Source organism: Canis lupus, chromosome 20 (genome assembly GCF_003254725.2).
Source record: "Canis lupus dingo isolate Sandy chromosome 20, ASM325472v2, whole genome shotgun sequence".
NCBI lineage: Eukaryota > Metazoa > Chordata > Mammalia > Carnivora > Canidae > Canis > Canis lupus.
In genome coordinates, this window is record NC_064262.1 from 14,548,236 (window position 1) to 14,572,850 (window position 24,615).

Below are 24,615 nucleotides of genomic sequence, written 5' to 3' on the forward strand. Positions count from 1 at the left end.
TATTAACCATGCGGTGGTACACAAAAGACAGGACAATACACACTCTGCCCGTGCAGAGTTTACAATCTTGTTGAAGGCAGAGAGCACATGCAGAACAATTACAGAGGAATGTTGACAATAAACAACAATACGGTGCAGACAGAATGAAGTGCGGTGGCGTTCTGAAGTAGCAGGCTGCTCAGAGTAGGGTTGGGCTAATGGCTTCTCGGAGGAAGGTGAGTTTTGAGCTGGGTGCTGAAGGAAGTGGTGGACATAGGTTGACCCCTGGCTCACTGTGCTTAACCTCTTTGATCCCCAGATTTCTCTGTAAAAGAGGGGAGATTATGCTAGCTTCCTTCTCAGGACTGCTGAGAGGAATCAATTAAATGACAGTTTTGGAGGGGGAAAAGAAAGAATGGGGATTAGCGACGTGATCATCATGTAAATGGAAAACTCCAGACAGAATTTAAAAATTGGTGACTGGGTGTGTTCCCTCGGTTAGAGATAATGAAATCAATCTAGAGGGTTTCTGTCCAAGAGTAGGGTCAGAGTTCCCTTCTGCTTAGGAACCTTCAACAAACATCGGGCCCTATTACAGCTGGGGACTCTACAGAGCCCCACACGTAATGTAGGCCTCCCATTGCACAAGAGAAGGAAATGTACAACTGACATAGGTGCAGGTTTTCTCTCCCTGTGCTCATGCAAGCTGTGAACACAGAGGGTCCTGCTAAATTGCTGACTGGGCTTGTATGAATTAGCAGGATGTTCTGCATTTTAGCTTCTGGGCATGGTTGATACTCTAAGAAAATCTTACTGAACATTTCTGAAGAATTGATTATTTGTGACGAGTGATTTCTGTGTGTTGATTTCATTTGAAATGTGGGTGTGCGTATTAAAAAAATAATTCCTGGTTGGAGAATCTTGGTGACAAATGAACCAACAAAGAAAGTGCTGGTGTTTGAAAGACGAAGCACACGGTGTCTCTCTTTGTACAAGGTGACCCAGGGAAGAGTGAGAACTGAACTAAGCTGAGCATCTACTGGCCTGATTTCTGATCATTATAACTATTCAAGGGGCAGGGGGTGCTGATGCAGAGCTTCATTAGGGCTTAAAGTAGGAAGAATTCAAAGCCTTTTCCTGAGAAATAATAGCCACCAGCACAGACTCTCTGTGTCCTGGCTGCTACTCACGAGCCTCTTCTGTCCTCCTTTTCTCTGAGGGCCGGCTGGGTTCCCCAATCCCAATCACGTTGGCAGCAACTGTGCGAAATTCATACTCAACCCACGGGTTCAAACCCACAACGGTCGCTGTGAATGTCTTCCCATCAATCAGTTCTGGGACTGAAAGACATCAGAAGGTGGGGATGTTTTACAGGATTCCATGTTAAGCAGATAGGAACTTCCATCCATCACCATCACCATTACGGTGTGCAGGGCACTGTAGGTGGCCTGAGAGTAGTTGCACAACAGCTGTTACAGGGAAGCAATCCCAGAACTCCCTTTGCTAAACTAACAAGTTTCTAATCAGGTATGAGACGATGACATTAGGGTCTTCAAGGCCTCAAAGCACTTGACTGTAATCATTACTGCTATCACCTGATACATTTTTCAGCATTTATTGCACAGTGTTGGGCACACTGATTTTTTTTTAAAAGATTTTATTTATTCATGAGAGACACAGGGAGAGAGAGAGGAAGAGACACAGGCAGAGGGAGAAGCAGGCTCCATGCAGGGAGGCCGATGTGGGACTCAATTCTGGGTCTCCAGGATCATGCCCAGGGCTGAAGCCTGCGCTAAATTGCTGAGCCACCCAGGCTGCCCCACACTGATTAATTTTTACAACTATTCTATGAGTAAATTAAAATTACTTTGTTTTTATTGATGAGGAAAATGGGCCTTATAAAGGTTAAGTTACTAACCCAAGATTGCACTGGATCTGCATCTTCGTCAAACTGTGTGGTCCAAGTTCTATAACTCATCATAATGAAGTTAACAATATTACAAAGCTATACTACTACTGACAGTGAACTCTACTAACATATCTCAAGAAAGAATCTGAAAACATAAAAGGAAAGGCCATGGAGAACACAAAAAAGGGAGTCAGAGAAGTAGAATTTGACAGTATCCACCCAGCAGTATTTGGAGAAGGGCTCCTTGCCAAGAGGACATGGCCCACTATTTGGTGCCATAAGCGAAGAAGCTGTGGACATTGCCTCTATGCTCACTGAACAACTTTTTATTTTTTATTTTTATTTTTTTATTTTTTTCTGAACAACTTTTTAAACCAGTTATCATAAAGATTCTCCATGCAATGGGTGCCTACCTCTACCTCAGTCAGTAGAGCATGCAACTGTTGATCTCAGGGTTGTAAGTTCAAGCCCCATATTGGGCTAGAGCTTACTAAAAAAAAAAACAAAACAAAACAATTAAAAATAAAGTAGCCCCATAGTGGGCTGGAGCTTACTAAAAAAAAATAATAACAAATAAAAATAAAGTAAAAATAAATATTTCCTACGTAGCCCAGAACTCTGAAAGGGAGATCAACTTTGACAAAGCTGAGGCCATCATACAGGTGACTAGGGTTCAGTGGCTGCCAGCCTCCCTAGGCCACAACTAACACAGTCCTAACTTCCAAAGGTAAAGAGTGTGGGGCTTTGGAGTCAGACCATCTGTATTCTAAACCCAAATCCATGCTTAGTAGCCCAATGACCTTGGGCACGTTACTTAATCTTTCCATGCCTTGGTTTCCCTACCAAACATTGAGGTTAATAACAATATCTATTCATAGTACTGTTGAGAAAATCCAAAAAAAGGACTTAGCAGAACATATAGCACATATCAAGGGCTCAGCAAATTCTAGTAATTTTTTAAAAAAGATTTTATTTATTCATTCATGAGAGACAGAGAGAGAGAGAGAGGCAGAGATATAGAGGGAGAAGCAGACTTCCTGTGGGGAGCCCGATGTGGGACTCGATCTCAGGACCCTGGGATCACGACCTGAGTCAGAGACAGATGCTCAATCTCTGAGCCACCCAGGTGTCCCTCCTTTCGTTCATTATATTTATGTAGTACTTCCTGTTTTTAAAAAAGTTTCACAATCGTTTCTCTTTGGGTCATAAACAATTCTTATCATGCCCATTTAACAGCCGAGGAAAACGCAACTGTATAGCGATCTACCAAGTAGCAGAGTCAGGACTGCATGATCCCCTAACTTCCAGCTTTTTCCTATCTTTCCTTCCTAAGCACTCTTGTGACTCAGAAGAAAGTCAGAGATTGAACTGGAAACACAGAAACCCATTTCTGAGGTTGGATAAACTGATGTGAAAAACAAACGAGGTTGTTAAAATCAGTATGATTCACCTGAGTTGCGCAGAACTAGGCCTATCGCTCCATGTATTTCTACCTCAAAACATCAAGATATGGCCATCTCACATAGTTTTTAATATAACAAAATCTCATGCCTCTTCATTTCCAAACTCAACCATCTAAAAAAAAAATGGATAGCAAGTCAAGAGGCTCCAGGCAGTCCTTAGTTATTGATTTCTTGAGAGCAGTAAATAAACTTTATAAAGGCTATGTAGACTAGTATAATTCTTTGCTTCTCAAAGTGTATCATCAGTAATACACAGATAATTTTAGGTAATATGCAGATTGATGCATTTTATTTTTACAACTAATGTGTTTTAATATATATGTTAAGAAAAAAATATAACCAACATACAGACCTAGCATTTCATAAGACATTATTGTTTAGGACAAGTTAAAAAACAAACATGTGTTGAGATAAAGAAAACTATTAAAGAAATGATGGTACCGTTGACTGAGGCTTAGGAAATACTGCCATAATGTATCATTCATAGCTGTATCTGATGGGAATCTAGCTGGCCCTTGGTTTCTACCACAGTGCTTTGTCCACTATGCTGACTTTCAGAAGCCCCTGTGAGACACTACCCGCAGGCATCCAGTATGGTACCTGTATTGACTGCTTGCCAGCCCACGGAGAACGGAGTCCTGGCTTGAATAACATACATGGTGATGGGGCTGTGGTTGTCAGGTCCGGGTCTCCAGGAGAGCTGAGCGGTAGTATCTGTAATTTCATCTATGGTCACACCCTCTGGGGGTCCTGGAGGGCCTGTGAATGAGCAAGACCCTCAGAAATGGAGCAGTGTGTTCACATGTCCAAGCAAGTGATTGCTTTATTGAATGCAATGCTGATCCATTCAACCATTTATTCACCCATTCACAGATTCATCATTTGTCAATTCCTTTTTGGATACCTATTGGGTGCCCAGAATTATTCTAGGTTTTGAAACTACAGAGATGAATGAGACATGGACACTTCTTTCTAGGGGCTCTCTATGTAATTAGAAAAAAAATAGGTAAACAAAGCATTAAAATAGAATATTGGTTCCAAATGCTAGGAGAGAATATTGGGGTATCACAAAAGCCCACATTCACCATATTTACAGGTTTCTGGTATAAGTCAGGCAGTGTTATCTATGGATAGAAAAGGGATAAATGGAGATGAAAGCCTTTTAGAAATGGTCATTTCTACCGTTTAGAACGTGGATTTGATCAGAACTGGCATGAGAACATTGGTGGTCACAATGCTGCTCCATACATTCCTGCTACACTGTAACTACCAACCTCATGCCTGCCCCATGTCATAGGCAAACACACACTTGTACACAAGGGAGCTTCTGTGAAAATGGCCAGTGCTCAAGAGTCACAGGATTGTCGCTTCTCCAACTTCAACTTCAGAACTAGGCTAGAGTCTAAAGACCCTCATTTGCAGTTTCTATAAGTCATACCTGTATTTTTCTACTTTCTGATGTTCACTGTTTCTGCCCATGTATTTAAATCATTGAAATAAGAGGAAATCAGTTTTAAATGAAGGTTTGGAAATCATAAATAGAAGATGGAAAGCAGTAGGTTAACAACATAGAAAGACAACCCAAGCAAAGCCCCAAAGCTGTCTTAGATTCCAACAGGAAAAGCTCTTACCAGGCAGTTAAATGCACTTGCAGCAAACCACAACTGACCATTTCAGGAGGGAAGGTGGTTGGTGAAGGAGACATGATGACAAACTTCATGTCCCTGAGACAGGAATAAGGAGATAGTCCTAGGAGGACTTTGCTGAGCCCCACATAGCAGGCAAGTGTACTGCTATGTACTACTGGGCCATGTTGCTGGTCAGGGAAGAAAGAGACATCTAGCAGACTGGTGAAAAGTTAATTGTAATTTCCTAAAGTAAGACTTTGTTCTGAGATTCACTCCTGTACCCTTCATAGGATGCCCTAAATTTCTCTTTCTTTTTTTAAAAAATCATTTTTATATACCCACAGGTGAAACTAAATTTATCTTCTCCCTCCTACTCCTGAATGAAAGGTCTGGAAATCTGTATGCTGAAATTGATTAATTTTCCATGGTGACATTTCAGCATGCCAGTCTAATGCCACCTGGATAGAGCCGAGGCAAACTTTAGTCTTTGCAACCCCGATTAATCAGATAAAGTCTAGAAGACTGCATCATCTTCTTTTTTCTCACTAGCCTTCTCACCCTAGATTCCCACCCCCAACCCTCATATGGATGCTCTTTCAATGGTCAAAGTACAAGTAGAAAAATGTTCCCCTCCAAACTCCTCAATGAATTATATAGATAGGAAGTATCTGAGCCCACTGTTAGCAGCCAAGTAAAGGAAAATGAAGGAGTGGTATGAATTTGGCCACTGGAGGTAAAATGCTACTTTCACAACTTTGTTTGCTCTGTATGCTCCTGCCAGCCACCACACCAGTGTATAGATATGACCTCACAGAATGTTTACCAACTTTGTCTTGGGGAAGTTGGGTCCCTCTTTCAAAATGAGATAATGAGCCAATGTTTGTCCTCTAAACAAAATGTTCACATGGTCAGGGCTCACAGATGTTTTTGTCAAGGCAATAGAAGAGAGAATGTTGGTGTGAGACCAGTGCCTCTGTTTCTCTCCCTGTGAAGAAGGGCCTTTCCATCTGCCATTAGCATGCTATTGACTAAATAAAGTAGAGATCAAGGAAGCTGGAGCCAACACTCAAAGCTTTACCAGTTTCCAATACAAAAATCTCTTACAGGGCAGTGAAATACATTTCTGCGTCCTCTCTGTAATATGCAGAAAAGCTGCAAGGGCAGAGTCAGAGGAAATAAAACGAAAGATTATGGTTTAAAATGGCATATTAATTTATTGGCCTTATTAACTGATTAGACTAGATTTTCTTTTAGACAGAGTTTGTAAATTCCTCTTGGTATTTAATGTTATTTTCTGTGAAATGAAGTATACAATATCATTTAAGAACTTCAAGTATTACTGATTTAAATATTTATTAGTCTAATTTATTGGTGTTTAAACTGCTGATCTGAACATTATCCTAATTAAATAGAGGATAAATTTTCAGCAACAGAATTCTTTTGTCCCCAGGGGGAGAACAGACCAGCTCTCATGTATTTTAAAATGGAAATAAACATGTTTCCTTAAGTTATTCAATGGGTAGCTCAACCCAGGTTGAACGTTTTTTTTTTTCTCTTATCTGGCTCTTATCTGTACTATTACTGAAAGGTTTTTGTAGGCAATTTAAAGGGAAACGAAAGCAGATGGGATGGAAAAACTATTTTTCTTTAACTTCTCTTGACTATGAGTTTAAGTTGCTAACTCCCACACATCTCCTCCTTCAGGTTATGCCTAGAGGGCACAGCAACACTTACGTTGCTTCCAATAATACCTTGTTCTCCCTGAACTCAGATTCACCCTGCCTCCATACCTAATTTCCCTTGGAGTTCTGTATTCTTGCACTCAAGGTTCTGCTGGCTGAAGACTCCTAGACACCAATGGTTAGGGTTCAGATGAAGGAGGTGCTGGCCAAGAGATTATTTTGATGTTCTGATTTGGCTTCACTTTTAACACTCAGAAAAGCCCCAAGCATACATCAGTTTGATTCTGGTACATACACTGGTCCCTGAAGGTTTTAATTTCAATAGAAAAATAGTTTTCAAACTCCATTTACTGTTGCTTTATAAATTGACTTCATGGGGCTCAGCCAGGGCCTCTGTAGCCATTAGGTTGAAGTTAGACCATGTTAGTAGGACTCAAGAAAAATCTCACAAATGTCAGTCTGTACATCAACTGCCAGCTTATTTACTACCTCCTAGGCAGTCAGGAAGTGTTTCCCTCTAAAGCCATATTTTAAGAACTGGACAGAACTATATTAACTTTAGGGAAAAAAGGGAACTGGGAAAAACTGGTGATTTTTCTGAAGCCACCGTTCTATCAGTACCCTAAATCACTAATTTGGCTTAGCCCAGATGAAACATCAAAAGGCACAGTTTGATCCTTCTTTAAACTATTTGCTTTTGTTAATCCAAAATTATTCTAGAAGGTCATATCAACTCCAGTAGCCATAAATCCAGGCACTCGGGGCACTCACAGCACTTACAGGAGTTATTTTCAGTACAGAGTAACCGGATTTGCTCTGCACTTTCTGGTGATCCCCCCTATGAGAAACAGATACACACAGAACTTCTGTAGGCCGCTAACCACTGTTTACAATGTTCAGCTTCTATATGAATTTCTTCCATAATTCTGAACTGGTGACATTTTTAGAAATCTGTGCAGGAGTAGATACCACAAACGTCTTTCAAGAACAGAAACCAAAATTCCCATACCTCTTACAATCAGGTCTGCAGCAGCAGACAGCTTGTCTACACTTGTTTGGACCATGCAGACGTATTTCCCAGCATGCTTCAGTTGGATGTTTCGGATCATCAAATCACCAGCTGAATCCTGCTGATAAAGTAGGGGAAAGTGGCTACAATTACTTTTTAATGAGCTCTAAATATCATTATCACATGAAGGACACTGTGACTAATGGATTTATTTTATACTGGCTGATGAAAACATTAGTGATGCAAGCCATGGCCTATTAAAAATATGTGAGCCTGCTTGTGAGATAAGAACACCAACATTTTCAGAACACACCTTGGACAAGACCTCCGGTGTCTGGCTTCCCTGGGTCTCTGGAGCAGTTTGCCACCCATGTCGGAAGCACTTAAACTTACTCAAGGCGGCTTTTGATCTAGTCCTGTGGGTTTCGTCAGATATGCCCTCGGCTTGCAGCCTTCTCTGGGATTCCAATTCTTTGGAATTCTATATTTGGAAAGGCGGGGAAAGCCTACATTTGGAGGCATCTGCATTTTACTGTGCAACTCTATCTTACAGCAGCATTTTGCTTGCTCCCAGGTTTGAATTAAGAGTATGAGGACCACACTCTCCAAGGAAATCTAGTATCACCTAGTGTGGAATGCTGCTTATTTGTTTTTGAAATGCCAAATGCAAGTTTGATTAGCAGATGAACAGAACTGCTTATATCCCAGTATGGATTTCTATGTGCCCTAGGAATATTTCTATACATTTACCAGTGTGGGACTTTTAGTAAATATGAGAAGATGCCTCCATAGGTTATCACGAAGGTAGCATTTTAACTGAAGAACATGGCTACACCTTGAGTTTGGTTTCATAGCTCTGTTAATCAAAAGCTTGGGGAACAGGTGGCTTGCATATGAGTGCTCCCTAGAGGTCAGATTCAGGAAGCTATGCTTACATCTCACCCCACAATGGATGATAAGACAACATGGGTTATTTTGGCCCTGTTGCTATCCTTCCACAATGTTGGATAATGCTTAATAGTATTTAAATATTGGAGCCATATATTACAGCTAAATACTCACATGTTCTATGAGGTAGGTGTTCTTGTTATCCTTACTTTAGAGGTGAAGAAAACTCAAGCACAAAGAGGTTATGTGACTTGCCTAATAAATGGCACAGTCAGGATGTGAACCGACATGGTCAGGCCATTCTACTATCTGGAAAGACCTTATTCTCAATCTAAATTAATGTGTACTTAATTCCCTTTGTATTAGAGAAACATATCACAAATCTGTTCAGGACAATGGAAAGCCCAGAACTGCCAATAGTTGTAAATAAGTTTAGAAGAGAGGCTCAAGTATTTAGTGAAGGGAGAGCTGATGTGTAGGTACTCTATTGTCTTGATCCCTGCTGTGCGATTTCATGTAAGTCTCTGGGTTTTAGTTTACTGACCTGTGAAAGGATGCATTGCCCACTGGGTGAGGTTGTGAGAATCAAATGAGACTGTTTGTGTATGTGAAATCCTGAAAACTGGGAAGCATGGAGTAAATTTAAATTGGTATTATTGATGACCATAAGCGGACATGTCAAAGATTAAATCTAACTCAAAGAAAGCTGTGACTTTTTTTTTTTTTTTTTTTTTTTACCTGAAAGCGGTTTTATTTATAACACTTGGGTTCTTATTCAGATTCTATTTACTAATCAAGTCTTACAATTGCTCGGTAAAATAGGATAATAATTGCTACCCTATTCCTCATGCTTTCTGTGAGGATTAAAGAGCTGATAGACACCAAAGGGTTTGATAAATGATTAGGTGCTTTGCCAATATTAAGGCATCATCATCATCACTAATACTTCTTTACCTAAGACATTTCATGTGGCTAGGACTCCTGAGTATAGATTTAAACAACAACAAAATGCTTCACAAGGGGGTATGTGCAGGGAAGGTGGAAAGCCATATTTGTTTTAAAGAAATGTGTACATTGTGTTAATAATCCACTTTATTCACCAAGGGCTTAAGGTTAGAAGAAACTAGTTGTGGCCTGGAAATTTCGGAATACAGTAACATATTAACAGAATGAGTTGTCTTCATTTACAGATTTTGACCAGAGCTGTGTTTTTTAAAGTAAAACTGAAAATAAAGAATAAAAAAAAAGTCAAGATTAAGAGTCTCACAGAAGGAGACCACAATAACTTTCTCGTTTCCTCTGAAGTCATCCAGATCAAACAGTTTACTGAGATCTACATTTGTGTTCCCACCAAAGCAAATAAAGCAGCACCAGCTTATTTTTCCCTGCTGTGCTTTGTTATGTTCCTGACAGAGAACTGGGAGGCTGTCAGAGGACAATGAAATAACAGCTTTTCCAAAAACTGCAAAAGGTTGACTCTACCAAGCATCACCACCATGCTGACCAGGAAGGAGAAACTGTGAAATGGCTTAGCTTCAGAATTCCTTCCTTACCTCTTCTCCTGTCAAATCCTATCTCCATAGACATTAAAGATCCTTACTTCTCACAATCTGTAGTGCTGTCCTGAATTTTGTACTTCTTAGCAATAATTGATTGGTGTTAGCAAGAGTTTCACAGAAGAGACAAGTTTTTCTCACATGAGAGGCTAATGAGAGTGATTCCACAGATAGAGCTCTCTACAAAAGGTGGTCATTAGTGCTTGACTCCATTAGGGTTGTCTCCACCTGTGCCTTGGCCCTGGCTGGTATGCAGCCAGTCCAGCATAAAGTCCACATCTGTCTGACTGGCAGGGCATCTATTTTGATCGGCCAGGCAGCTGTTCTAATTGGTTGGTACCTGTGCCACTCTGGGAGATAATGTTTTTAATATCTCTCTTGGCCAAGACATTGGTCTTAGCATGAAAACTAATATTCTGCTTAATCTATGAAGGTTTTCTCAATTTATACTTTCCTGTTATTAAAATCAATGTTACTCTTCCTTCAATTAGTCCAACTATTAAAATTTATCAAGTACTTCTTTTGTGGAAGGCATTGGGCTATGCAGTTTTCTAGACCTGAAGGTATTTAATATCTTTAATGCCCTTGTGAAATTAATATCTCTCCCACTTGGTTATTAAGCTGAATCATATCAAAGAAGTCCAGAATGCTTAATACTGCCAATTTCATCCAGCCTTTCTCAACCAGGATTCTAGGAGAAAAATCCCTCATGACCCAAGGCATCTACTGATGTAATAAACTAATCTCTCCTATGTAACTAAAATATTACCAGTTGTATATGATCTTTGGGAAAGCTGAGAAAATGCTCAAATCATTCTTGATGTTCTGTGAGAGACATCATTTGAGAAAGGTAGCAAGAACAGGACTAGTATTATAGTTGAGTGGAAAACAGGTCCTCAACGTATCATATAGCTTATCTTATAAGCTTTAGCCCACATACTCTCAACACCAGGGGGAGGGGAGGCAAAATGAAGTGGGAAAATTAGATTTCTATGGCAGAGGGGTGGGGAGGGCTTTTCAAACCACAGCCTCATTTTTATTTTCTGCTGTTTTTTAGCTGGACCCCTCTGTGAGAATGGTAGCCAGAGTGAATCTTTATTACTAATGGGAATGCACCCATCGGGCACTGAGGTGGGCACTTGATGGGATGAGCACTGGGTCTTATTCTATATGTTGGCAAATTGAACACTAATAAAAAATAAATTTTTAAAAATGAAAAAAAACTAATGGGAATGTAGAACTGTGCTAGTGAAAAATTTTTTTTGAGAACAATTGTGATAGATACAAATTGTTTCCAGATTTAGCTTCATCTTGCTGTGTATTCAATGGTAATATGTATTTTTATGGAAAGGAAGGCATTATGAAACTTCAAACATTTGAATTCAAAATTACCTGGAGATAATAAATACCCTGATCAGACTTTCAGATTCAAGAAAGAGAGCCCTAATGTCACAATGATGAGACTTCTAAGAGAGCCAGGGGAAGTTTAATCAGCAGCTTAAAAAACACATGAGTCAGTTGTCCTTAAGATACTTTCTTAATCAGGTGCTATGAAATATGGTGCTGCATGGGGCACAGAACCTGGGATCTGAGGTTTAAAGCTGGGTTTCACAGTCGAGGGCTATGAGGCCAAGGCAAGCCACACATTTCCCGTTGAACTTCAGTTTCCTCATTCATACATAGTTCGGAATAACTAGTCTATAGTATTGTTGTGAAGATGAAGAGGACCGCCATCTAGGGTTCCTCACTAAGTGGGGCCACACAGATCAGGCAAAAAGGAGCAGTAATTAACCAAGAGTTTCAAAAATAAGGTATCAAAACAAGATTATCAAGAATAACCTTATATTTCTTTTCAAGTTAATCTAAACAAGCTGAGCCACTTTGGAGAAGTCCAGTTGCATACTGAATTTCCTACAGATAGTTTGATGTTGATACTTACCCCTCCGACTCTTTCAAAGTGGTCCCCATCTTTGTCAAAATCTATCAGGTGTCCATTAAATGACCAAGTAAACACGATGTCTAGCGAGTGATCATGTGTTACCTGGCATGGGAGAACAATACTTTCTCCAACAGTGACATCCATGCTGGAAGGGGGTACCATCACCCTTGTTGGATCTGTAGGGTGTAAACAAAGGCAAACCAACAACAAAGCTTGTGAGCTCATCTGGAAATAAAATGTGGACTCCAAGAGCAGGATGAAATACTAAGTAGTTTTGCTTTATTTTTTCTTAGACTGTGACCAGTAAACCTCAGTCATCTGGGAAGCTGAGATTCAGGTCAGGAGGTCATTTTTAATATGAAAAGATGAAAACACTCATTATATGAACCTTCACAGAGCAACAAAACTCAGCTGGGGAGCACTGAGGTTAGATCTCTGAAGACTCTCACAGAAGAACCTACTTCTGGCAGCCTACTCAGAAATTGCCTCTTTAAAAAGGTTTTCGGATCTCCCCAGTGTCACTAGAAAGCAGTAATTCCGTTGAACACAAACTAGAGAAATCCATGTTAATTTGAAGTTTGTTTGGCTGCTCCCTCCCCATTATAAAAGCGATAAATGTTTAGTATGGGAAATTTAGGTAATTCAAGGAAGTTAAGAGACCAAAAAGCCAATACAAAACAAAACAAATCCTACTTACTCCTGTACTGTCCAGATAAAACATCTTTTTTCATTTTGGTATAATTTCCCTCCATCTTTTGGGTTTATAGTCTTTTTTGGTTTTTGTTTTACCTTTTTGTAAACATGACACACATATGATTTTCCTCTTTTCTCTAATTAATACAGTATAAGTTTATATCTTTATATATTTTTATAATCTGCATAATTTACTATTAAGTTTATGGTCTCAACCATCTTGAAACTAAGATATTTTTAGCAAATTATATTATAAAAATTTAATATAAAATGCTGTAATGAATTCATGACAACATTATATATATTTGTATATGTCTATTACATCTTTAAAATAAGTACTGATTCGCTTTAATGTGTCCCTAGAGGAGGAGACTCCTGTTAAACAAGTCAGGAGGCTGGCGTCCCAGAAGCAGACAAGCGTTGCCAAGAAAAAAAGGATGGAAAAAAAAAGAGGAGGCAGTGAGACCTGGGCTTAAAGACAAGAGTCCTATGGAAAAGGCCAAACCCACACTCAAACCTAAAAAGCCAGGATCCAAGAAATGAGGAGTCAGGAATGGCCTGGCTGCAGTGACCAACTGAGGGAGAGCTGGCTAGCTCAGCAGCCAAGAGTGGCCTTCCTTGGCGTGTGCTATGACCCCAGGTCTCCCCCCACCCAGCCTCTCTCCACCTGAGTCTGAATGGGATGGAGCTGCTGAGGGCAACACAAGAGGCCCTCGCCCCAACTCTCAAGTGTTCAGCAGGACCTGGAGCTCCAACCTCAGGGCTATAATAAAGTTTGCTTTGCCAGGAAAAAAAAAAGTCCACCCTTTACATTATGATTTTAACTGGAAATGAAATGAGCTTGTTTAGCTGAGACAGTATATAAACTCCAATACTCCATTCATATGGCAGTGATCTTTTGTTTGCTGCAACATGATTTCATAAATGTTGTCAGAGTACAATGTTGAAAAGCAATTTGAGTTAAATATAAAGGTCATATAAGTACATAAAGAATGAAATTCTGAATTCAGCCATATTCCAGAAATTTCTTTGCACTACACCAAATCAAACAAAACCAACAAAACAAACCATAACAAAGAAGACAAATCAAAAGCAAATAAAACAATGCAAGAACATTGATTAATACCCTCCTATATTCACAGGATTGTATTTCAGGATGTGAGGTATATAAATATTTATTAAGTGTATCTCCTCGATTAAAATCTTAGCTGGAAATTTTGAAATTATGTCTCACAGGACAGGTTTGCTGGGTCTTACTTTCCAAAAAATGCATACAAAAACCTCCTCTTTAAAGAGAGTATTTATAAGAGTTTTTCTGCCCTTTTATCCAACCATGGAAAGCAAACATCTCAAGTCACTGGAAAAGGAAAGTCTGTGTCCATAAACAGATTATTAGGTTGGAGTGAAATACACTTTTGCCATTTTCCAAAAAAGGGAAAATATCATAAATGGATTGGTGTGCTTTCAGTCACTGCCATATGAGTGATATATGTCCATGAAATGGGAAGGTAAAAACAGGTATTGCCAACTAAGAGATAATGGGAGGAAAAATCCTGTATTTTAAAACCTGAGGCTTTTACAAGTCACATCATCACAATTTGCTCTAATGATTAACTGACCTGCAGGTATAAATACAGATTGAGTTTTTTTTTTTTTAATGAGGGGAAAATAATGAGAGCAAAATACCTTAGAATAATTCTCTTTTATTTATTTTTATTTTTTATATTTATTTATTTATTCACGAGTGACACACAGAGGCAGAGACATAGGCAGACGGAGAAGCAGGCTCCCTGCAGGGAGCCCAATGTGGGACTTGATCCCAGACTCAGGGATCAGGCCCTGAGTGAAAGGCAGATGCTCAATTGCTGAGCCATCCAGGCATCCCTAATTCTCACTTTTAAATTTAAATTTTCCTCATCTATAAAATGAAGACTGGAACAAATAATTCCCGGCCCAAATCATATGTGTATGATTTTTATTTGGCAAGATGTTGTCTAATTCTCCTTTAACTAGCTGTCTACTGATTTTACAATTTAGATTCTTATTGTGGAGAACATTCATTTGTTGATTTATCCACCAAGCATACAGTGTGTATTGTACAGATGACAGTGTCTTGGTACCAAAAGAGATAGAAAAGAGAATGAAGTAATAAAAACATTCATAATAACTAGCTGAGCTCCTTACATTCCAGACCCTGTGTTAAAACTTTACATATATTATTTCATTTATTCTTAACAAATAGATATTATTATCATCTCTACCTAACAGATGAAGGAAATTGAGGCCTTAGAGTGTTTAAAAGGAACTATCTGTGGTGCTGAGCTGCGTCCTTTCATTTGGCTGAAAACAGGATTTCCATTCACAAATCATCCAGAGAACAAATCTAAGGGCATGATATGGCAATTTATACTCTTGCTTATACATATATATGTATATATATAACATAAATATATATGTGTATATATATATATAGTTAAGATATTTAAGTGCAGAAGAAATTCAGAGAAGGTGGTAGGGTGAAGACAGGTTTCAGAAGGCTTCACTGAAAGTAATGAAGTTACTGCCTTAACAAGGTAAAAAGTAGCAATGACTTTATGCACAAAATGCTGCTCTAGCTATAAGCTGACACATCACACTTCTGAGAGCAGAGTCAAATGTCCAGGTTCAAGTACTTAAAAATGTCTTGGCTTTCTATCTCCTGACAACTTCTGGATGAGCAGCACAGAGTTGGCACATATTCCAAAGCCTAGGGTCATCTGCAAGTCTGGCTCACATTTTTAATTGACATTTGTTTCCTGAAGAAATGTTCATTCCTTTATGCACATATATGGATTGGGGACAGATTTTATTATTAGTGAACTCAGTTGCCTGTTAACCAAGGACCAGAGAAGTTCCTTAAATCAAAGATTATGCTGGTACAGTCTGTGCTGACAGCTGCTAATTCATTAACTTAGCACTTGTCACCGATTCATGTTTTGAGCCCTAAAGTAGCAAGAATCAATGCAAAGTGAGTCATGCGGTATACACACACAAGAGATGTCTCCTTGGGACTAGAGAAGATTAAACTAAAGAGGTTGAGACCTCATTATCTACTTGGTTTTCTCAAGTCGGATGTCTGTTCAGTACTCCTGTTTTCTGTGTTGTGAATTCTGATGCTTTTTACTTGATTAATTTCCCTAAATTTGAATACAAACGCGGTACACAAATAAACAGATGGCTTCTTCAAAACAAAACTGTCTCCCCTCCTTGGGTTTTAATTCATCAAGATGAGGAAGAATCTGTATTTACGACTTCTGTTCTGAAGAGTCACTCCAGCTATTGTTCTGTGCACAGAATTCTCAAAGGCAATTAGGACTTGAGATGTGAATTGATGTTTGGATTTGGATGTGATTAGATACCAACCATAAATATGACCAGCAACGCCCCTAAACTTCTCTGCTTGTGGTTGGTTCATCCTGCAGAGAAGGGTAAATTCAGAACTCCAGAGGATTGATGCTTACAATATATATATTTACCAAGTATTTAACCCTCCTAGAACTGAAAAAACAAACAAACAACAACAACCACCAAAAAAACTCATGTTCTACTTTGTTTTCTATATTAAATAGAGGACAGAAAGTACAGCAAGTGCTTCATTCTCAAGAGCATGGCAACCACGAGAGAGAGACAATTATTAACAACTCTGTTAATGATTAGTTCAACAATTTAATGCATATATTATAATACTTATTATCCAAGTCATATTATATTCTGACTTTTACTATTGGTGGAAAAGCTTTCTGATCAAAGGGCTTTTGTTACCTAAAAACAGGTACTTGTGGGCTCACAGGGCAAGAATTTCATTTTGATTTTGCTTTCCCTATACAATACCAATCCTTCACTTCAGCTGGTAAATACTTTCATTCACAATGCCAAGATATTCACACAGTGACTACCAGGAAAGTACTTAATGTGCGTTTCACTCTTCTTCATTTACAGAAGGTATATATCTCCTTTTGTTAGTGATTTTCCTTACTGCAATGTTTTTGATGATGTTTTTTAGTCAGGTTGTGTCTTCTTTTTTATATTAATTTTTATAGATGGAACTTTAAGAATGGGATTCTTCAAAAAGAGGAGCTACTCAAAGAGCTGAGAGCTCATCGGAAACGACACAAGGGAGAATGGCCAGAGAACTATTTTTAATACTAGTTAAATGCCACAACAAAGATGATGGGTTAATTTTTCACAATAAACCTGTAGGTAGTACCCTAACGGATGAATTTCCACTCTCTAGTAGTTGGTCCCATTCCTTGAATAAAAATAAAACCGTGTTGGATGAACTATATTTATCCATTCTCCATAAAACACACATAAAAGGAATACCCTAAACAGGAGATGAAAATGAAAATTCATAATGATTTCGAGCTGGACCAATTCTTACATTTAGGATGAAATGTAATAGGGATAAAGGCAAAAGGCTACACTTAAAAAAATGAGCTACAAAGGCATAGGCTAGAAGAAGACTGGATTGGTAGCTCACATGGAAAATACTTAGACATTTCAGTGTCAGCAGGGTTTGTGAAGTTGCCCCAAAAAGCTCTTGCAACCTTTAGTTGCACATATAGTGTATGGTATTCCATCTTAGTGAGGTAAAAATCCCATTGTATCTTGCATTAATGAGCCCATAGGTTGCTAGAAACATCTTTTGGATTTGCTGGCAGATTAGTGCACGTAGGGTAGTGAAGCACATAATAAATCTATAACAGCTAAAATAACTGAAAATGTTTGACATGAGAAAGAGAAATCACAGGAGACATGAGAGTGGTCCTCAAATATGTGAAGGGTTTATAGGCAGAAGATGAATTAAACTTACTTTGTGTCTCCTAAATGTATAAGGTACGAAGAGGTATATTTTGGCTCTGTATCAGAGAGAACTTCCCAATAATTTGATCCTCTCAATGGGGAAATGGGCTGCCCCAGGAAGACTGTAGATCACAATTTTTAAAAGTATTCAAGCAGAGGTTGGCTCCATTAGAAGAGGTATGTCCGGTCACACGGAAGGCAACCCAGGCTGGATAATGCCTATTTTCCCTCTAGAGAGTGATGATTGCCTGACTGTCCTACTCACCGGTGATCTTTTCCTTTAGCAAAGCTTGTTCTATTCAACATTCAGCTTGAGCATTGTCAAGGAGTATCATATTTACATATATCCAGTTTCTCCCCTACAATCAGGTTCCTGGGAATCTGGGACCACATCTTATACTTTTATCATCCCTGGTGCCAGCTCTGTACCTACTCATGAAAGGTGGTTAAGGATAAGCTGTTGACAATCTGTGAATTATGGTATTGGTTAATGATAGAAATAAGCCCTGCACCTTAAAGTGCTTTAGACTTGGAAGGTATTGTGTTGTATTTCTTATTATTTACCCAGTAAAACACAAAAAGGGAGTCACCTGTGGGTTCACTCACTGTTAAACCCTGGCCCTTCTTCTGTGTTCATTACTGACTTTTGCCTCTAGGGCCACATGTAAGATTTTTTCTTGATTTAAAAGAACACTTTATTTTTTCTTAAGATTTTATTTATTTATTCACAAGGGACACACACACACACACACACACACACACACACACACACACACACAGAGGTAGAGACATAGGCAGAGGGAGGAGAAGCAGGCCTCATGCAGGGAGCCCAATGCAGAACTCTATCCTGGGACTCTGGATCACACCCTGAGCTGAAGGCAGACACTCAACCACTGGACATCAACCAGGCATCCCAAGAGCACTTTATTTTAAAAATAAGTTATATTTGGGGATTCCTGGGTGGCTCAGCGGTTTAGTGCCTGCCCTTGGCCCAGGGCGCAATCCTGGAGTCCTGGGATCGAGTCCCGCCCGCGATGGGCTCCCGGCATGGAGTTTGCTTCTCCCTCCTCCTGTGACTCTGCCTCTCTTTCTCTCTATGTGTATAAATAAATAAATAAATCTTTAAAAAAAAGTTATATTTGAATAATTTCAAACTTATAGAAAAGTTGCCAGTAGCATACAAAGAATTCTTTCACCTTCACACAGACCCCTCCATTGTTAATATTTTACTACATTTGCTTATTTCTTTTTCTTTTTTATATATAATGATGATATATAATAAACAAACATGATATTCTCTATATTATATAATATTTACTTATTATAATTAGCCTTTTCCGGTCCTTTTGAGAGCAACTACAGACATGAGGTCTCATCACCCTTAAACATTTCAGCATGTATTTATGCAAAAAAAAGACACATTCCTAATAACTAGAACACAACTCTCCAAGTAAGGAAATCAACCCTAGTACATGATCACTTTGCAATTCAGATCCCATTCAAAATTTGTTAACTTTCTCAGTCTTGTCTTTTTATACTTCAGTCCAGGAACTTACCCAGGAATGTATGCTGAATTATTTGTCATGCTTCTTTAGACTCCATCAAGTTAGAGCATTTCTTTAGTTCTTCCCTACCTTTTAAATCTTTGACAGTTTAAAAGAGAAGAGGCCTTACATTCTATAGGATGACTCTCAACCTGGATTTATCTGATGTTTCCTCATGACCTGATCTAGATTGTGCATTCTCAGCAAGAATAAGAATAAGAATAAGAATAACACTGAAATGTGGTAGCGTATCTTCTAAGTGCATTGGATCAGGAGTTATGTGATGTTATGTGGTGTGAACTCATCTTCACACTGATCATTTTAACCCTGATCACCTGGCCAACTTGGTGTCTGCCTGATTTCTTTACCTTATATTGAATATTTTCTCCCTTATAACTGATTAAAATTTTGTGGGGAGGTATCCTGAAATTATACCAATTTTCTGACACTCATCAAACCTCTATCCACCAGACTTAGGATCCATTAAATACTCTCACCTGAAGCAACCACCTCTATGATGACTGATGAATGACAAGTCTGTTTCCATCATTCCTTCTACATGCATTGGATGACATTTTCCTTTAAGGAAAAACATTCTTCTCTCATTCATTCATTCATTCATTCATTCATTCATCTATTTATTCTTGGCTTCCTATTTTGATTCAGGGGTTGTAATACATTACTAGTGTTTATTTATTTTGATGCTCAAATAGTTCCCATTTTGGCCAGAGGGAATCCTTTTAAGCTGGTTCCTATGTCCTTGTGACATTTTGCTCATTTGTTGAATGGTTCCTTATTGTCTGGCCCAGTAAGATGCTCCAGGCTCATCTTAGACTTTGCTGTAGTCCTGTAATCACAATTTCCGCAGGGAAGACTGGTTCTTTTTAGTGGAGGATGGGTTTGAGAAATCAAGATGTGGACACCATGTGGTTATTGATTCTAGGCCCCCTTAGCCAGAGTCAAGTGTGTGCACACACGTATGTGTAATACACATACATCGATAGCTATTTCTAGATCTTATCCTCTAAACATTCACTCATTTCAACTCAATACCAAAAAACAAATAATCCAATTAAAAAATGGGCAGAAGAGATATACAGACATTTCTTCAAAGAAGACATCTAGATGGCCAATAGGCACATGACAAGATGTTCAACATCACTCATCATCAGGGAAATGGTACTCAAAACTACAATGAGTTATCACCTCACACCTGTCAGAATGGCTAAAAACAGCAACACAAGAAACAACAAGTATTGGTGAGGATGTGGCGAAAAAGGAACCCTAAAGTGTTGCTGGTAGGAATGCAAACTGGGACAGCTACTATAAAAAAAATGGTATAGAAGTTCCTCAAAAAATTAAAAAGAAAAATAACCTGCAAATGAATGTGAAAAGAAAACCAGGGTAGCAATATTCATATCAAACAGAGACTATAACAAGAGACAAAGAAGGACACTATGTAATCATTAAGGGAATAATCCAACAAGAAGATATAACAATTGTAAATATTATGTACCAACATGGGAAAACCCAAATATAAAGGGAATAAAGGGAATAACTGATTGTAATAAAATAATAGGAGGGGACTTTAATGCCCCATGTACATCAATGGAGAGTTGATATAAACAGAAAATCAACAAGGAAACAGTGGCTTTGAATGACACATTGTACCAGATGGATTTAACAACTATATTCAGAGCATTCCATCCTAAAACAGCTGAATACACATTTTTTTTTCAAGTACACATGGAATATTCTCCAGAATAGATCACATATTAGGCCACAAAACAAGTCTTAATAAATTCAAAAAGATCAAAGTTATTCCACACATCTTTTCTAACCACAATGCTATGAAACTAAAAATCAACCATAAGAAAAAATCTGGAAAGAGTACAAATACCTGGAGGTTAAATAACATGCTACTAAACAATGAATGGGTCACAAGAAATAAAATAATAAATAAAAAATTACAGAGAGACAAAAGAAAATGAAACCACAATGGTCCAAAATCCTTGGGATGTAGTAAAAGCTGTTCTAAGAGGGAAGTTTATAGCAATAGAAGCCTACCTCAAGAACCAAAAAATCTCAAACAACCTAAACTTACACCTGAAGAAACTAGAAAAAGAAAAAGAAAAAGAAAATGAAACCCAAAACCAGTAGAAGGAAGGGAATAAAAAAGATCAGAGCAGAAATAAATGACATAGACACACACACAAAAAGCAACAGAACAGATTAAAGAAACCAGGAGCTGGTACTTTGAAAAGATCAACAAAATTGATAAATCTTTAGCCAGACTCATAAAAAAGAGGGGGAGGAAATCATATAAACAGAATAAGAAGTGAAAGAGCTGAAATAACAGCCAACATCACAGAAACAAAAAGGATTATAAGGGAATGTTATGAGAAATTACATGCCATCAAATTGGAGAACCTAGAAACATAACTTTCCAAAACGGAATCAGAAAGAAATAGAAAATTTGAACGGATCAATTACCAACAATGAAATTGAATCAGTATCAAAAAAAGTTCCAGGGTGCCTGGGTGGCTCAGTCAGTTAAGTGTCTGCCTTTGGCTCAGGTCATGATCTCAGGGGCTTGGGATCAAGCCCCAGCATTGGGCTCCCTGCTGGTGGGGTGCCTGCTTCTGCCTCTGCCCCTCCCTATGCTCTGCTCTCTGTCAAATAAATAAAATCTTAAAAAAATAAATAAAAACTTCCAACAAACAAAAGTTTAGGACCAAATGTCTTCACAGGTGCATTCTACCAAACTTTTAAAGAAGAGTTAATATCTATTCTTCTCAAACCATTCCAAAAAGTAGAAATGGAAGAAAAACTTTAAAATTCATTCCACAAGGCCTGTGTTACCCTGATACCAAAACCAGATAAAGACACTACACACACACACACACACACACACACACACACACACACACAAAGAACTACAGGTCAATATCTCTGATGAACATAAATGTGAAAATCCTCAGCAAAACACTAGCAAATTAGATTCAACAATACATTTAAAAAAATCATTCACACAATCGATTGGGATTTATTCAAGGGATGCAAGGGTGCTTTAATATTCACAAGTCAATCAATATGATACATCACATCAATAAGAGAAAGAAGTGGGGCACCTACATAAGTCAGCCAGGTAGCATCTACTTTTGGCTCAGGTCATGATCTCCGGGTCCTGGGATCAAGCCTTCCTGCTCAGTGGGGAGTCTGCTTCTTACTCTCTCTCTTCCCCTCGCCATTACTCATTCTCTATCTCTCTCTCAAATGAACAAATAAAAATCTTAAAAACAAATAAAAGGATGGAAGATAAAGACCATATGATCATTTCAACAGATGCAGAAAAAGCATTTGACATAGCACATAGCACTATATCCATTCATGATAAAAACCCTCAACAAAGTAGGTTTAGAGGGAACATACTCAACATAATAAAGGCTCTATATGAAAAACCCACAGCCAACATCATACTCAATGGTGAAAAACTAAGTGCTTTCCCTCAAGATCAGGAATAAGAAGAATGTTCACTCTCACCACTTTCAACATAGTACTGGAAGTCATAGCCACAGCAATCAGATAATCAAAAGGAATAAAGGGCATCGAACTTTGTAGGGAAAAAAATAGAACTTTGACTATTTGCAGATGACATGATACTACTATATATCCCAAACCCTTAAGACACCACCAAAAAACTACTGGAACACATAAATAAACTCAGTAAATTTGCAGAATATAAAAATCAATGCACAGAAGTTCATTGCATTTCTATACATTAATAATGAAGCAAGAGAAACTGAAAAAGCAAGCTCATGGACAACTGCACCAAAAATAACAAAATATCTAGGAATAAATCTCACCAAGAAGGTGAATGACCTGTACTCTGAAAACAAGATTAACTACAGAAATTGAAGATGACACAGACAAATGGAAGGATATACCATGCTCATGGACTAGAAGAATAATTATTGTTAAAATGTCCATAGTACCCAAAGTAATTTATAGATTTAATGCAATCCTTATCAAAATACTAACAGTATTTCTCACAGAACTACAAACAATCTTAATTTGTATGGAACTGTCAAAGACTGTGGAGGGCCGAAACAATCTTGAAAAGGAAAAACAAAGCTAGAGGTATCAGTTCCAGATTTGAAGTTATATTACAAAGCTGTAATAATGAAAACAGTATGATACTAGCACAAAAATAGACATATAGATCAACAGAACAGGATAGAAAGCCCAGAAATAAACCCTTGATTATAAGGTCAATTAATCTTTGACAAAAGAGTCAAGAATACATAATGGGGAGCCTCTTTAACAAATGGTGTTGGGAAAACTATACAGCTACAGGCAAAAGAAAGAAACTGGACCAGTTTCTTAAACCATATACAAAAATAATTTCCAAGTGAATTAAAGACATAAATATGAGACCTAAAACCATAAAAATCCTAGAAGAGAGCAAAGGCATTCATTTCTTTCACATATGCTGTAACAACATTTTCCTAGATATGTCTCCTGAGGCAAGGGAAATAAAAGCAAAACTAAGCTATGAGGACTACATCAAAATAAAAAAGCTTCTGCACAATGAAGGAAACAACAAAACAAAAAGGCAATCTACTGAATGGGAGAAGATATTTGCAAATGACATATGTGATAAAGGGGTAGTACTCAAAATATAAAAAGAACTTATCAAACTCCACACCCAAAAAAACAAATAACCCAGCTGAACTAAATAGCAGAAGTCATAAATAGACACTTTTCCGAAGAAGACATCCAGACAGCCAACAGACACATGAAAAGATCCTCAACATCACTCATCATCAGGGAAATGCAAATCAAAACTACAAGGAGATATCACCTCACACCTGTCAGAATGGCTAAAATCAACATGAGAAACAACATGTGTTGATGAGAATGTAGAGAAAAAGGAACCCTGGTGCATTGTTCGTGGGGATGCAAACTGGTGTAGCCACCATGGAAAACAGTATGTAGGTTCCTCAAAGAGTTAAAAATTGAAGTACCCTATGATTCAACAATCACACTATTGGGTTTTTACTAAGAAAATACAACAACAGTAATTCAAAGGGATACATGCACCCCTATATTTACTGCAGCATTATTTATTATAGCCAAATTATGGAAGCAGCCCAAGTATCCACTGACAGATAAATGGATAAAGAAAATGCGTGTGTATAATAGATTATTATTTAGCCATAAAAAAGAATGAAAGTTCTCATTTTGCAACAACATGGATGGAGCTAGAGAGACATTTCACTTAATGCTAAATGAAATAAGTCAGTCAGAGAAAGACAAATACCATGTGATTTCATTCACATGTGGAATTTAAGAAATGAAACAAATGAACTAAAGAGAAAGAAAAAGAGCAAGAGATGAATCAAGAAACAGACTCATAACTACAAGAACAAACTGATGGAGTTTGTTCCAGAGGGACAGTGCATTGGGGGATGGGTGAAATA

The 24,615-nt window shown here is 38.2% G+C and overlaps 1 protein-coding gene across 13 annotated transcripts in view; it reads right to left on the reverse strand.

Moving 5' to 3' along the window:
• Positions 1 to 24,615, reverse strand: part of CNTN4 (contactin 4) — a 922,691-nt gene that overhangs the window by 13,607 nt on the left and 884,469 nt on the right. For 11 of the 13 annotated variants that reach the window (XM_049098179.1, XM_025451427.3, XM_025451396.3 and 8 more), the window contains 4 exons: positions 12,054 to 12,229; positions 7,671 to 7,791; positions 3,952 to 4,110; positions 1,170 to 1,319 (listed from right to left, as the gene is read on the reverse strand). In XM_049098179.1, the coding sequence (XP_048954136.1) occupies positions 1,170 to 1,319; positions 3,952 to 4,110; positions 7,671 to 7,791; positions 12,054 to 12,229 (606 nt within the window). The remainder of the gene's footprint in view (positions 1 to 1,169; positions 1,320 to 3,951; positions 4,111 to 7,670; positions 7,792 to 12,053; positions 12,230 to 24,615) is intronic. The other 2 variants (XM_025451465.3, XM_025451458.3) reach the window with 2 other exon arrangements.